Source organism: Barbus barbus, assembly GCF_936440315.1.
Source record: "Barbus barbus genome assembly, chromosome: 43".
NCBI lineage: Eukaryota > Metazoa > Chordata > Actinopteri > Cypriniformes > Cyprinidae > Barbus > Barbus barbus.
Window position 1 is genome coordinate 16,486,523 of NC_136721.1, and position 16,415 is coordinate 16,502,937.

At 37.4% G+C, this 16,415-nt stretch overlaps 1 protein-coding gene across 4 annotated transcripts in view; it reads right to left on the minus strand.

Moving 5' to 3' along the window:
- Positions 1–16,415, minus strand: part of LOC306862058 (retinoic acid receptor RXR-alpha-A) — a 116,077-nt gene that overhangs the window by 72,991 nt on the left and 26,671 nt on the right. For all 4 annotated transcript variants that reach the window (XM_079404655.1, XM_079404658.1, XM_079404656.1 and 1 more), the window contains exon 2: positions 12,285–12,395. In XM_079404655.1, the coding sequence (XP_079260781.1) occupies positions 12,285–12,395 (111 nt within the window). The remainder of the gene's footprint in view (positions 1–12,284; positions 12,396–16,415) is intronic.

A 16,415-nucleotide genomic window follows, 5' to 3' on the forward strand; every position in this document is an offset into this window, starting at 1 on the left:
GATGCACCACTTGCAGGTGACATTTTAAACAAGCTTTTAATTCAAGCTGAAAGACAAACAAGATCTGACTAGAAATGAGACAACATGAAAAAAGGTTTTTAATTTTAGAGTTGTAATCTTAATTTGAATCAGTGCAAAGAGGAACTAAGGAGGACTATGACAAATTACAAGCAGAAGAAAAAAAAAGGACACCGGCTGCATGTCCTCAATCACAGCAACCTTGAGGACGCCATCATTCTTTTGTGTATTCTGCCTCATTTTATCACCTGTTAAAGATAGAAAATTTTTCCACGTGACGTTTGAAAGCTGTCCGCCACAGATAAGCAACACTGACAGGAACGAAAGAGAAATTGACTCTCACAAACACAAAAAAAGTCCCATAACTCAGTTATTCCTCTCGGCATAAACACACCGAGAGTACTTGCAACCTGACAGACCTTCAACCACCGCAGATGGATGGGCAAAGCTGGCTCTGCTGCTGCTGGGCAAAGATTTACCTGTGATTGTGTAGAGCGTGAACCTAGTGTGCATTTTACGTTTTATAGCAGTTGATGACTAGCCAGGCGTCCAATCCAGATGTGAGCCTGTTATCGATCTGCTCTGAATTGGAAAGTGCTTAAAACTGGACGGTTGGCATCCCTTACCAGATCATATGAGCGCCAGGGTTTTGAATAATTGAGCTGCTAGTGAGCGAGAGTGTCGGGGGAATCAGTGCTATATAAAGCCAGCCGCATGGCTTTTTGCTATTGTGTAATCATGCTGATCTTCCACACACACACACACACACACACACACGTGTCCGCTGCATATCGCAATATAATAGGCCAGATGGCGAGAGACGTGTTAATAAACAGTGGTGTGCGCACATTAGCAGCTTGGGTTACAAACAGCTGCCTTATTTGCCATTTCTGATCGGGTATTATTGGAAGAGCAGGAGCTGTGTGAATGCTGATAATCTGTGTTGGCGAAGAGATTGACTACCCATGATGGGAGTGAGCCACACGGCTCCCTGTTGAGGCCACAATGGCCCAGAGGGCTGTACTGTAATCAGATGTGGGACGACGCTCCGTAAAAACTGCAGAAACATTGTCGGCACAGCTGGAGTAACAGTTGTCCACTCTCGGATGGAGATTAAAGACACAATCAAGGCTGAGTGTACACACAAATATACATGAAGGAGTGTAATCCAGAAAAGGGGAAAGCATTGCAGAGGTGTCTCTTTACACTAAACTCTGCTTTAAATCCTGATTGTTTCCTCTGCATTCGGACATCTTCGCTTGAAGAGCATTAGCAGATAGGAACGCTGTGTTCTGAGACGGTCAGGCAGCTTTCATAAGCATTAAAACAGCCCTCGCTACAGTCACGTACACATGGTTAACCCTTTCCTGGGATCGCCCTCTTCTCTTGAAGAATAGTAGGAGAACAAACGACGAGGAGTAAATGAGAGAAAGATGACTAGCTCAGCTGGACATGAAATGCGAACCATCCACCCAGACGAGACAATAGGAAAGCACCTTTCTTAGAATGAGTTATGCACAGCAGTTACCCACATTTCCTCCCTGTAGGCCATTAAAAAGAAGGAAAAGCCATTCTTCAAGAGTAAGCAGGATTTCAGTAGCCTAAACAGGTGCACCATGTTAAGAATCAGCATCCAGAAAGAGCGTCCTTTAAATATTTTTGGTGACTCTTTTCCTAAGATCAACAGGAAAAAAAACTATATAAATATTACATTGCTTTTCTTTTTTTCTTTTGACTTTAGGAAAAGTCACAATGCAAAAATATCTTAAAGGATTTAAAAACTAAAAATATTATTTATTTTAATTTGGAAGTGAATTTTGGCACTCAACACTTAACTAGAAACCTACCATAAACCATTTCTTTGTAATGAATCAGTTGAAATGTTCACAAAATTCGATTCACCCATTTTTCAGCCTATCAATGTAAATGAAAATCAATGTACATAAATTTTAGTATCATTTAAAATGTAAATGTGAATTATATTTAGGTTCCAAATGACTTTGTTGTTCCGAGCTTAATCATGACTTCAGCTATTTAGAAATGCAAGAAATTCTTGGAATTCTTTTGAAATAGTTCTGTGAAACTAACTGCTCAAAACGAAAACGATTCATCAGACTTCCCATCACTAACTTGCATCAGTTTTAAAGATGAAAGTGTGATTAATTCAAATTGAACTACATTTAATAAACCAGTCAACCACAACAATAGCATCAAAATGTGTAAAAGTCTAGAGTGCTTTCCCCCTTCCCCTCACAACAGCTGTAAAATGCTTCTGTCATTCCTGATGGCATCTCGTCTGATTTTTAGTTTCATATATTCGTTATTACATGGCCACATCAGTCAATTAGCTCAAAGTCACAGGCTATAATGGACTTGTGGACATGATGCCCCTGTGGCGTTTGTTTTGCTCGGTCACACATGCTCTGATCTCTCCCTCCCATACGCACAGCAGCCTCGACTAAACCGGGAGAGTGTGTGTGTGTGTGTGTGTGTGTGTGTGTGTGTGTGTATGCGTGTATGCGTGTATGTATGTATGTATGTATGTATGTATATATATATATGTGTTTGTGCGCGGTAAAAGGTCAACTTTCTGCAAGAATTCCTCCAGAACAGCCCCATTTGTAGCCAAATCCACAGAACGAATGGATGATGTGAAATAAAATCAGTACAATTTAACAACAAAAAAAAGAGAGTACATTTTCAAATCTCTAGGAAAAATCTATCAGTGCGGCCAAAAACTGAAAATCTTATTCATAAAGAAAATAGTCTTTTTTTTTTAAGTCACAGATGTGTGTCCTTGAACAGCAGCGCACCAAAACAAGACATTTCCATTAGCTGTAGAAGTACCAAACATTCACTTTCAACACCTTCATCCCATTCAGACTGTATCCCAGCATGCTTTGCTGCAAATTAGCACTCTCACATGGTCCTGCTGCTAATTGTACAGTATGACATTGTAAGGTCGCAATCTGTCTTTCAGTGACCTCTTGCCCGCTTTGACCTCAAAAGTTGGAGAGGATTGACCTTGCCCTTCAAGCGATCAGCTTCCATGCCATTCGGATCAAGCAATCTCTCCAGTTGCCTATGGTCCCCTCTGCCGTAGCACCGTGTATAATGCCAAGTGTGTCTAATCGTTTTAGCATCAAAATACCGACAGAACCCCATCCACGACCTCCCCTACGAGCCCCCCTGCCCTCTCAAGCTCTTAGCGGCCACCCTAAGGGAAATCGGCTTCCTTGTGCCCTTGTGGATGGAGCTAACTGACCATGCCCTTTCCAAAGGACACCTGAGCTTTCCGACAACTGCTAAGCCTACAGCACGGTCCAGTTAACAAACAGACGATCCGCAGACATATGGCGAAACCTGATACGTGCACTGTCGTAAGCAAAAGGATTTAGTTGTTTAAACGTGTTACTTTATATCGTTGAGATACTATAATATTTTTAACATTATTTTGAATGTTTTAAATTTTCCAGTAGTTTTAGTAATTGTGTTTGTCATTTATTAATGTATTTATTTTTTGTCAATGTCTATATAGTTTTTATTATAATTATTTCAGATTTAGTTTTAGTTATTTTAGTACATCAAGGTACACTAAATGTATGGGGAAAAGTAATTAAGAGTAACAATTTTTTTGATTTTAGTTTTAGTTCATATAATGAATTATCTTTAATTAAATTAAACATTTAAAAGTTTGGGGTCACTGCCTATTTATCAAAGAATCCATAAAAACTATATTTTTAATCTTCAAATTCAGACTCAAAATGTGCTTCTGGGTCACAATTACTCAAAATAATGACGTACATAATTTGCCCAAGCCAAAAATTTTTTGCATACGATTCCCAAAGGCCTTTGAATTCACCCAGATTAGCCTGTTCCTTTGGAATGGCCTCAATGAATATCTTACTGTTGTAAGACTCCAAATATGCAGCAATATCTCGTTGCGCAAGCTGAAAAAAAAAAAAAGGTTCTGACGCCGCAATATCAAATTTTCAATTGTTTTTATAAGTGTGATCCTAAAACAATGCTTGTTGCAAACAAATAATAAAATATTTTACTGCGGTTGGAAAGAGACCATGTAATCTTGCTCCATTTCCAGCGGTCAACTGCACTATAAACTAGTGTTGTCACGATACTGGAATTTCTAACTTCGATACGATACCTTGAAAAATATCGATACTCGATACCATTTTCGATACCACGGAGAAAAAAACTGCCACAATATTAAGGGGGTAATTTTTTTAATTTAAAGATAAATGTAACAAGTCGAGAACATGCGGTATATTTTACATGAACAAAAAATGGCTTGAGGTACTGCATTTGTTGATTTATTTATTAATCTTAATTAAATGTTAATTGAAACGTTTACTAATACATGTACTAATTAAAATCCAAAGTTCTATTTGTTGATATTCTCATTTGCTTCATAACCAAAATATTTCCAGACATAGGGCCCTATGAAATACGTTTTATTTTTCCCCAAATTATGTTTTATTTTTTTCTACATTCAATTCTTTCCATTTTAATTTTTCTGGATTCCGTTTTTTTCCGTTTGAATTTTTCTGGACTCTTTTTTTTTTTTTAATGGTCAAATTAAATGCTATTAATCTAAAAGCATGTCTAATTCATTAAAATCATGAAAATTATACAATTTAACATTTAATTTATTAAAAGTGTAACAAAAATGACACGTTTAGGGCCGTATGAAATGTATTATTTTTTTCTCACCTTATGTTTTATGGTTACCAAATTCTGTGTTTTAGCATGTCTATTATTTGAATGCATACAAACAATGTTTATTTATTCTTACAGTAGCCTTATGAAATGTGTTTTCCCCCTCAGAAATTCTGTGTTGTGTATTTAAATTTGACTGGATATCAGATGAAGGCATAAAACTATTTTAATTCATTTATATTTGAATTAATGAAAATTAAACATTTACATTTTTGTCAAATGAAGGGGATTTACTGTTAAAATTAAAATATTTTGTGATTATTTCTTTAAAAAAAATTAACAGTAGTAGTAAGTAGTAGTATTATGTACATTCTACTAAATAATAGTAATATAGTTAAACCAAACTTTTATTTTGACGGGTTGCCGTGAATACTTTTAAAGTTCTGTGTGTGTATGATATGACGCTAGTTTTACTCAAATTAAATGGTAAAATGCTGGTAAAGTGCCTTTCTGATCAGTTCTGGAGATATTGTTGATGTATTTATGTCCTCATTGAGACGGCAGACGCTGAAATCACCGCGAGCGCCACATTAGTAAACACAACCGCACGTGCAGCACATTCACACAGAGACGCGCAGAATAGCGGAGATCATAGATCCCTACAGATAGCGCTCCTGCTGTGTTCTTTAACAACCAGAGCAGTCATCTTTCTATTCACTTCACTTTTGCTATTTAACCAGAGCAAAGGAGACGAGTGCGGTCACGTGTGGTGCTTGTCCACGCGCCTTTGGAGAGAAGTGAAAGTGACAGCTCGGCTAGTATCGATACTTCGGGAAATTAATATTGGTACCGTTCAGATATTTCAGTATCGATATTTATCGAAATATCAATATTTTTGACAACACTACTATAAACACATCTTAACTTGGAGAGAGAGAGAGAGAAAGTCAATAAGGCTTGCAATAGTGTTTTTCAAGAACTTTTTCCTTTTGTTTTCATTTAACTCACTGAAGTTCAAATTCTGGAGTCTAGTTGTAAAACACAACAAAAGAGATGGAAGTTAGAAAAACTACCTTGAAATTTCTGTCGATTAAAAGGAGAGTTCACCCAAAAATTGTGTCAAATTACTCACGTCGTTCCAAACCCATAAGACCTTTGTTCATCTTCGGAACACAAATTAAGATATTTTTGATGAAATCCGAGAGCTTTCTGACCCTCCATAAACAGCAACGCAACTGACACGTTCAAGGCCCAGAAAGGTAGTAAGGACATTGTTAAAATAGTCCATTTGACATCAGTTGTTCTGTAATTTTATGAAGCTATACGAGAATACTTTGTGCGCAAAGAAAACAAAAATAACGACGTATTGAATGAAGTCGTTCTTTCTGTTTTCTTTGTCATTATTTTTGTTTTCTTTGCTGTTACTTTTGTTATTTTAAAAAATAATATTAATAAACAAACCATTTTACCTTCATCATCTGAACAGTTTCAGAGAGAAACAGGATATTCCTTGAAAAACAACATTGTAGTTTAGAACGAGGTTTGTCTATCAGACTGGCTTTTGAAGTTTTCTGTATTAAAGCTGGTTAAAAGAGAGGAATAAAATATTAAAAGAAAAACTAAAAGAAAAAATAAAATAGAATAGAATTTCAGAAACTTTCTTTGAAATGGCATGCCCCTTTTAATCTTTCACAATAAGAGCAGTAAAATGCATTTAAAAAAATAAGTCCAATAAGTAAGCAGGGTTAATTATGATTTCATGTTGACTTCAAAAGTGACCTCAAGCTGTGATCAGCATAAATTAACAGTTAATGACGAAACAGATTGAGAGAGCCAGGGAAATGCTGCACATCCCAGAGGGCAGTGAGATGCAGGGCGAAACACGGCGTTGCCACCCGCCCACCCACCCCCCTCGGTCAGCTGTGACAATGAGATAGGATTTCATTGTGATAGTGGCACAGAGAGATTAAGAGCTCAAAGATTTATCAAAAGCTTAGTCACTCTGATTTTTTTCCTGACCCAGACGCAATGAGCGGCTGCTGTCACACTGTGCCAATGTGAGCGCTATTTCCTCCATTTCTAACTCTTTCCCTTTTTTTGGTTTCTTTTGCTTCCTCCTTCAGTTTTGGCTCACGAAAACCTCTGTCACTCATGCTTTTGTTTCACACTATTCACACTCTTACTGTCTATCTGGCTCTGATCAGCACAAACGTCATCAAATGTCAGCTAGGCTCACCTTCAGATGATGATGGTGAATCAACTAGTTGATAATGCGCTCACACACCACAGATCCCTGTAGAAATCGAATTACCTAAATAAATGAGTTTTAAGGCAAGATTTAAAAATATTAAGAGATATTGCTTGCCTTATTTCAATAGGTTCAAATAGTCTAAGCTCTAAGCTTTTTAGGCCACGTTGTGTGTTGACCTGCAGTCATCGGAGGTAAAAGTGTGGTTGTGTGTTTGTATTGATGGTCTAAGCCAGTCTATAATAGTATTTGCTCTTCATTTAGCCACAGAAAATAAATAAATAAATAAATATATATATAAATAGAAAAAAAATTAAAAAGAGACATGCACCATGGTATCAAATCTTACACAAGGGGTCATCTATGACAATGCAGTACTAAAAATAAAGCATATGCTAAAATAAATAAATAGATTTAAATTAAAAGTAATATTAAATAATAAATTATATTTATTATAGAATATCTATCTATCTATCCATCTATCTATGGTAATAATAATGATGCTACTGTTAGATCAATGATTACTATAGTATTATTAATACTACTAATAAATTATTACACATCCAACGGCATATTATTAATAAACTACTACTACTACTACTACTAATAATAATAATAATAATAATAATAATAAATAAAGCAACAATAAAAATTCATTATCATCATAAAAAAAACAACCACAGAAATATTGCATGCATACACACATTATATATAGACATACACACACACACACACACACACACATAGGTCAAACTGAGCTCTACTGAATTAGAATTTTTCTATCCTAAACAACTAAAAATCTGTCTTAAATATTGAAGTGTGAAGTAGTGTTCTTCTCTCATCTAGAGATTATTTCCAGATACTTCATCACATCAATGATAACAGTTCCAGAAATGCATTTACATTGTCTTCTGACAGACACACTACACTCTATCTGTGCTAATAGATCACAGCGCCTGACGTCTCTCATCCAAAAAAGAATCTATTTAAAGCCGATATCACAGATGCATTCTCCATCATTTTCATTTCAAGAGGCATGGGCATTGTAACACTGGACATGAAAGCAAGCTGCTTTCAATTAGCTGGCAGATTAGCACAAAATATCCTTGACGGTGTCACGGGGAAAAATCCATCACAGCGAGCCGCACGACTCCCACTTTGCTTCCATTGTTTACACGGGACTGATGAGGGAATAAAGTACAACGTCTCTCCCAGATGAGATCACTCTGATCAAACTTTTTTTCACTTCTCATTACAGTCCCGATGTATGGAATTGTGCTCATTGGTGCGGATACCGAGGGTGGCTGGAGTTTTTAGGACCGTTGCCAGGTCTTTATCAAATAGCTGATGAAAATGAACTTCGAAATCCAATTAGCCCAAACCCTTTTGGCAGCCACGACCCAAATAATGACAGACTGCAGGCCCGCTGTGAGAATATAAACCAACATGAGTACACATGACAAAGACATGTAAAAAAATAGCCGCCAAATTGTTATTTCTCCACCGGGTTACCTTTGAAGCACAGTTTAAATAAATGAAACCATTAAAATAGCCAAGTAGTGATGAATTTGAGAGCGAATAAACGGCCCAACTCTATAATCAACAAGCTGGAGTTTCCAGGCCCCTCTGTGGTGGCCCCAGGCCAACAGGAAGTGGCGAGGACGTGCGTGGACGGCAACCAGAGCCAATTAAAAAACAGGGAGTGCTGAGCATGTTGTAGCTAACGAGCTCCTTTCCTTGAGCTCGCTCACCTTTTGACCCCACCGTGCCCCCTTCTCCTTCCCGTGCGACCACAAGGTCTACAAACACATGCTGTGGTTTCGGAAATCTTACCACATTCCCTTTTTGTCTCTCTGTAGGCCGATGGCGACGTTCCACTGAGCTAAAACACACCCACCACAAGTAAAATGAGTCCGTAATTTATGGGGTTAATTCTACCGCCACTTGCTGTAATGGGGCCGCAAAAGTTGTTTCCAAGAACTCGGGACAATAAATAGCCTCCAAATTAATTGGGTGAATTTATGAAGCCATGGGATGCACCGCGACCTAACCAATATAATTAAGTGTGGCCAGAAGTAATAAGGCTCTGCTTTAGGGCGTAATTGGAGCTTACGTTAAGTGATGTCAATGAAAAGTGAATAATTAAAGAAAAAAAAAAAAATACACACCTGAAATGAGCCTGACTAAACCCTCAACCCTAATGAAACAACAAAAGCCAGAGCCAGCGATCGTCTCCCTCTGCCCGCTACAGAAGTGGTCCTGTCATTGGGGCTCTCCAAACATGGACCATATGCGAGTTCAGTGCTGGCAATCAGACTCCATTATGAAGCAGGCGGCTGAGTTCATCAGGAAAAAATTAGCCCGCCACTCGGTCGAGCTCTCCCATTGGCCAGTCACGAGGAGCACTGCGTTTGAGGGCACCCCAGACATTCCTGTGGATAATCTTTTCCATTCCTCTGCTCGCTGCAGCAAGAAGAGCCCAGATCGCAGCACAAGGACGGCATTGTGAGGCTCCTCCGCAGCAGTTTTTTTAAGCGCTCCCTCTTGCGCACTTCATACGAGCGCTTTTCTTTAAAAAATAATATTAATAAAAAACTGAGCGCCTTTGAAACAAAGTTGGAACTGAAAGAAGACGCCGAGTTTCTCACAGTCCCTCTCCAGTAAGACTATGTTTTGTAAAAAAACACTAAAACAAATGTAAAACCACTGGAAGCTAAAGTGCTGCCACATCAGGGATTCAAATCTCCCTGGGTGACGTTCGTTCTCCTGCTTCGTTCGCCAACGAACCCATGTCATCCTCCTCGCTCTAATGTGTGATTTTGGTCACCACGGTACAAGCAACAAGCGAAGACTGTAACACATCCTCGCGCTCTGAAGAGATTTACGGAAACACGTTCCCTAATTAGCAACACGGCTATTACTACTTCTATAAACAAAGCGACTCCAGTTAGGCTAACCACCACACCAGACCGCAGGGTTTCCACAGTAACCACGAACAGACTGCTGAGCACCACGCAGGGCTAGACTAGTTCTCCGCAAGCTCTATTATGGGCTTTGGAAAAGACAATATGTAGACAGAAATCATTTTTATAGGCAAACCCATTTGTGTTGCCAAAGCTCTCTGGAGCGTCTTAAGACCACCACGCCAGCTTGCAGAAATATTTAACATTTTTTTACAAACAGAATGACTTCTGAGCGAATAGCTCCAAGTAAAGCAACTACGCCAAAGAATCCTCTCTGTATACGATCTATAAAAGTAGCTCTTTGTTGTGAGTGATGTGGGCGGACTGTCTATAGTAGCTTTTGAAAGATGCTTGCCATGCCTTTCAGGGTTGAGAGAGTATAAAACATGCATTCAATCACAAGGGTATGTGAGTGATAAAAGAGCCTTAAACTTGTGCTTCTGAGCAAACATTTAACCCTATGGGACTTTTGTAAAAATGGATTTAATAAAATACGCCAAGATGTGTCTGTCAAAACCAATCCTTCTTAAAAAACAAAATCAAAGAGATGAATCGAAATGGTATTTAATTTTATTGGCATATGGATGAGGTCTCACAATGCACTTCACACATTTGTGGGGCCACTTTTATAAACATACAGCAGTGGTTCTCATCTGGTGTTGGAAATAGGTTGCATATATGTTCTAATGGGGGAAAATGCTAAATGCAACTAATTAAATGCAAGCAGCCAGCCATATAATTGTGCATATGTAGAATAGCAAAGATGTGAAAAACAAATTGGCTTATCAAATTTTAAAAGTAAACATTTTACGTATTGATGATGTTAAAGGTCGCCTGTCCAATCAAACTAAAATATTTAGCTGCAAACTGATTTGTCAGTTAGCTGAACTCAGTTGCATCATGCACAGGTTGCTTGTCATGTCCTCATCCAAAACTGTAAAATTAATTTATTTCAGTGTTTTAATGGGAGGACATTTGCATTTGTACAATGAACAATTTTTGGTCATTACTTGATCAAATCTAGACAAGAACAAGATGAGAACCGCTGTCCTACATGATTCTGCACTGAATTGATTTATGAGCGTCTTGGATTGATTCTTTAAAAAAGTTCATAAGAATCATTTGATCACAAACTAAACATGCTGTGCTATGTTTGCAAAGACATGTAACAAAACATGTTTACACACAAGCCAACACTAGGCGCGTTTCCATTACCCTTCAAATTGCGCAAATTGAAATTGTGTATTGAAAATACGCCTAATGGAAACGCGTCAATTTCCGAAAATGCCCATATATCGCAAAAAAGTTTTTACGCTCGCATGAGGTGGTTTTTCAGGCAATGTGAAAAAGGAATAATTCGCAAAAGTGCAATGGAGACTTTTTTTTCGCATTTACAGGTCACATGGTGTATGTAAATTGTCATATGATCATTCATCAATGTACTATAACCTCCAAGAAACACTTAATACGTGGCTGCTCTCAAGCATAAGGGGCTTTGCCTGCCATTCATGCTTAGACAATTTACACTGCACACATCTGCGGCGCAGTGTGGCTCGGATACGGCCACCAGAGTTGATCTCAGCCACTCTAGTCTATGCTTGTGTTCATATGAGCCGCGCCACGCACGTTTCTGAAGCAGCTCTCCATGCTGCTTTTGTAAAGATACATGCACGCGCCTCCTTCGATTAAATGTAGCCAAAATCCCATCAAATTCCGTTGCCATGACTTATCGCAAGAGGAAAAAAAATTATGTTTGTGTCGCATAACATTTGTTAATGGAAACGCAGTCATTTCGCAATACTTTTTTATTGATATTTATAAAATATCGCCAAAGTTTTGTGCAAATCTGTTATGGAAACGCGCCTACTGATCCATTCCCCACATACCACAGGGTCACAGCTGGAATGTGCCGTAACGCTGCCCCATAAGGATCCCTCAAAGGAGGCCGGTTGCTAACATGTCCATCGGCCCTTTAAACTAGCATAACAAATTGTAAATCACATACTGTAAGTCCAAAACATATGAAGGGGACCAGACACTAATTAAGATTAGAGGGTGTGTTTATATGTGCACGCAAGATGTGTTTCTTGCAAAAGAAGACATATTACAAGACCAGACATATTTGGCATGAGTTATAGCCGAGCACAGTGGAAATCCATTTAGGGCTCTAAATATGACTTCAATGCATTGATTTATGCATGTATCTTTACCGTTCTTCAAAGTAAGGACCATGAGGTTTCATGGGAACAGATGACGCACACAAAAAGGCAGGATTATTTTATGGTGGAGACACACAGTTGCCAAAAGACAAGTTATTGCTGAAAGTTTATGCGCTGTGGAGAGCATAAACGATTGTGCAGTTTTCAATATGCATAGGTTACCTGTAGAAAACCTGCGTTGATGAAGAGCACACATTCCGCTGAAACACGTGCATGCTTCTGCTCGTCCTCTCTGAGGTGGCGGTGGTATCGAGCACTGGGGTTTCAGGAACCCTACGGGAAAAACACATGCAAATGAATTTTTACTACATGCATCATAATGATTCATAATGACAGTCAATTCATCAATATAATTGTAATGTAATTAATGTAATATTATTCATATATAACTTTAATCTGCACAAAACAAATGAAACATGAAATAACTACAGCGTAACGAATTCATTATATTATGTTAAAAAATTGTGTGTGTGTGTTTTTGTTTTTATATACCGATGTGGACTTAAACCTGAATACACATTAGAGGTGTGCGATATGACGATTTTTAATCGTGGATGATAAAAATGTCTCCTCGATCTGCTTTTGAAGAAATATCGTAGTATCGTGCTGCAGCACACATTCTGTCAGTTACAGTTCTGGCGCCTCCGTCTCTATATACTGTACAACACGACATACAGCAGTAGAGTTACTCTGACAGGACACTGCACTTATTCACAATCCCAAAAGTACTTTATTTGCACACAAGCCTTGCTGGTTAAATGTTTTAATTCGCATGCTGGTCTGACGTGCGCTTTTTCTGAGCGCATACACCTGAAGCACGCGCACTTATAAGCCTGTCTAACAGCGCCTGATTACTCAACTAAGTTATCTTTTGCGCTAATACGGTCAAAACACACAAGGTTTACATACAGACTCAGTTGGTTATGTCTAAAATGAAAGTAAATAGTTTAGAGAGAAACAGATGCCTTCTGTATATTAGATGCGTGCCGGTCTTAAAGGGACAGGACACTAAACATGCTGTCGACTGTCGTTAAAGGGATAGTTCACCCTAAAATGTCATTTCTGTCATTATTTACTCACTCACACGTTGTCCCAAACCACTATTAATTTCTTGTGCTGAACCCAAAATAAGATATTTTGAAGAATGAGGGTAACCAAACAGTTGCTGGTCCACATTGACTTTGATGGTAGGAAAGTCAAATCCTATGGAAGTCACTGAGGACCAGCAACTGTTTGGTTTTCCACCTTCTTCAAAATAGCATTTATGTTCAGCAGAAGAAAGAAACTCACTCAGGTTTAAAACAACTTTTGATTAAATGATGGTATAAAAACAAAACATTATGACATAATTGACAGACAGATGACAGAATATTTATTTTTGGGGGGAACTATTCCTTTAACATTAACAAAACAACAGAAACGCAAAGAGAAAAATCACTCACTATTCTTGACTGAAAACTTTAATACAGTTGCTTTAGGAATCAGTCTATGTAGTGTTTTATTTTTATATTTGTTCATTCAATTTCATTGAATGCTCTGCTAAATACACCTATTGTACCTGAAAATAAAGCACTGTTTGTTTTATTTGTATATTATGTGTATTTGTAATGTGTATCTTTGTTCTTATTTTTTAATAAGAAAGATAAAATGACAAAGATTTTTATCTTCACTCCACTTTGTCCTAAATATCTGCCATGTCTTTTTTTTTTTTTTTTTTTATCTTGAAAGGCTTTGTCTTTCTAGTTTGGCTGTAATGCTCAGACAACTTGTAAAACCAAAATGACAAAGAATCGTGATAAAATCGTGAAATTTCAAAAAAAAAAAAAACCGTGATATGACATTTTTTCCATATCGCCCACCCCTAACTCATGGGGACTTGTGTCACGGTGGGGACGTAAACTGAGTTCCCCACGGGTAAACAAGCTTATAAAATCACACAGAATCACACAAGTTTTTTGAAAATCTAAAAATGCAAAAAGTCTCCTGTGAGGGCTAAGTTTAGGTGTAGGGTTGGTGTAGGGCAATAGAATATACGGTCTGTACAGTAGAAAACCATTACGCCTATGGAAGTCCCCACAAGGATAGCGAAACGTGTGTGTGTGTGTGTATGTACGTACAGTGCCCCCCAAAAGTATTGGAACAGTAAAGTCAAAATTGCTCTGTTGGCTGTGGAGTCAAGACATTTACAAATATGATTAAAAGATGAATATGAGACAAAACTACAGAATGTCACATTTTATTATCGGGTGATTCAACACATAGATCTTTTACCAGCTAAGAAGTTCAGCACTTTAGAGTGTCATCCCTCTATCTGATGTGAGCATATATGCATATATGCATATATGCATATATATATATATATATATATATATATATATATATATATATACACACACACACACACACATATATACACATGTGTGATCACAAAAGGAAGTTATTACAAACACTCGATGGTGGTTTAAAGTGAGTTCTGAGTAAAAGTGTACTAATAATCTCATAAATTGTCTTATGTAGCATGATGCTAATGTTAGCTCTAATGCACCTGCAGAACAGGTCCAATTCTTCTTCATAATGCATTTTGTCATAATACTTCATGGAAGGTCGCAAGAAAATGTTTTGTTGTATTTATTTAGAAATACTTTTGATAATAGTTGGGTAAATGTGTACTGGGATTGAAGCGATGTGGCTTGGTAAACGTTTTATTGTCAGTTTAAAGGCTGATAATGGCTGAATTAGAACAAAAGAATAATAAGGATTATCTCTAATACCTGGGGAAGGTGTGAAAGGTTCTGTTTCCTTAAACTAGTTTGTCATGCATTCCTTTATTTCAACACATTTACAGGTAAATCCTAGTATTTTAAATTTGCGATTAATCGTGATTAATCACAGTCCAGGACTGTGATTAACACGATTAAATTTTTGAATCGATTGACAGCACTAACATACATACATAGACAGACAGACATATACATACATAACACACATACATATACAAACGTACACGTAAATATTTCTTAAATAAATATATATATATATATATATATATATATATATATATATATATATATATATATATATATATATATATATATATATATATATATATATACACACACACACACACACACACACACACACACACACACACACACACACACACACATACATACATACATATATATATATATATATATATATATACACACACACAAATATACACAGTACATAGACATTACATAAACTTTTACTTTGGATGTGATTAATCGTGATTAATCAATTTGACAGCACTAAAAATTATTATTTATATAATTTATACATTATAAATTACATTTTAGATATAATTATTTAAAATAAATCAAATCAATATTTAAATTTTTTGCAAATAAAGAATTGACATTTTAGGGTAAAACTCTGGTCGTGCTGTGCCTCTTTAATGTAAAAGATGCACTTCTGATTGCCCACTTCAATACCAGACTGGCAGACCTGTCAGAGCAGATGCTTATTTGCCCTTTATATTTGAAATGGATCTTTTAAAGAAGCAACATCTTTTGACTCGTCCTGCCTCGCGTATTGCCCCTTTATCTGCCACAGCTAGCCCTGGCAGACCCCTCACATTTTGCCCTATTCTCTGACCCACAACCCCAGTGGCTGGCGGACATGCGAGCCGGGGCTACAAAAAAGGCTGGGGGGAGTTAAGAAAGGAGCAGGGGTGAGATCAGAGGCGGATGACTCAGTATGGACAAAAGGCCAGATGATACAGGCAATGCCTGCAGGGTTCGGGGTAAGAAGCCATGCTGTGCATCCCAGGAGTTTTAGGCCATTCCTCACACTAGGACCTTTTCTCTGGTACAATGGGTTAACTGATATCATCACCCATGTGGCGAGAGATCACAGCATGGTCCCCGCAAGGGCTTTGCTGTCAATCAATATTGAAGACAATTGTAAAGGGACAGGTTCACCCAAAACTAAACGGTACTCTCTTTCATTTTGTTTAAAATCTTTATATGACTTTCTTTGTTCTGTGGAACACAAAAGTTACATTTGAGAAATATCCTATATTTATATCTATAATTTATTTACTAGACTGATCTGGTTCTCGAGTCAACTCACTGACTCAATTGTCCAGTTTCAGAAATGGTTTGGAGATATAAAAAAAGAAGAAGCAGCGAACAAACCATAAAAATGTCAAAATAATATTTGAAATAATGTTTAAACCAATCATAAAACCGGGAGAGCAAAATAAAACCACTCTATGCTAGCAGATAGACTGACATTTGAAGATCTAACTTT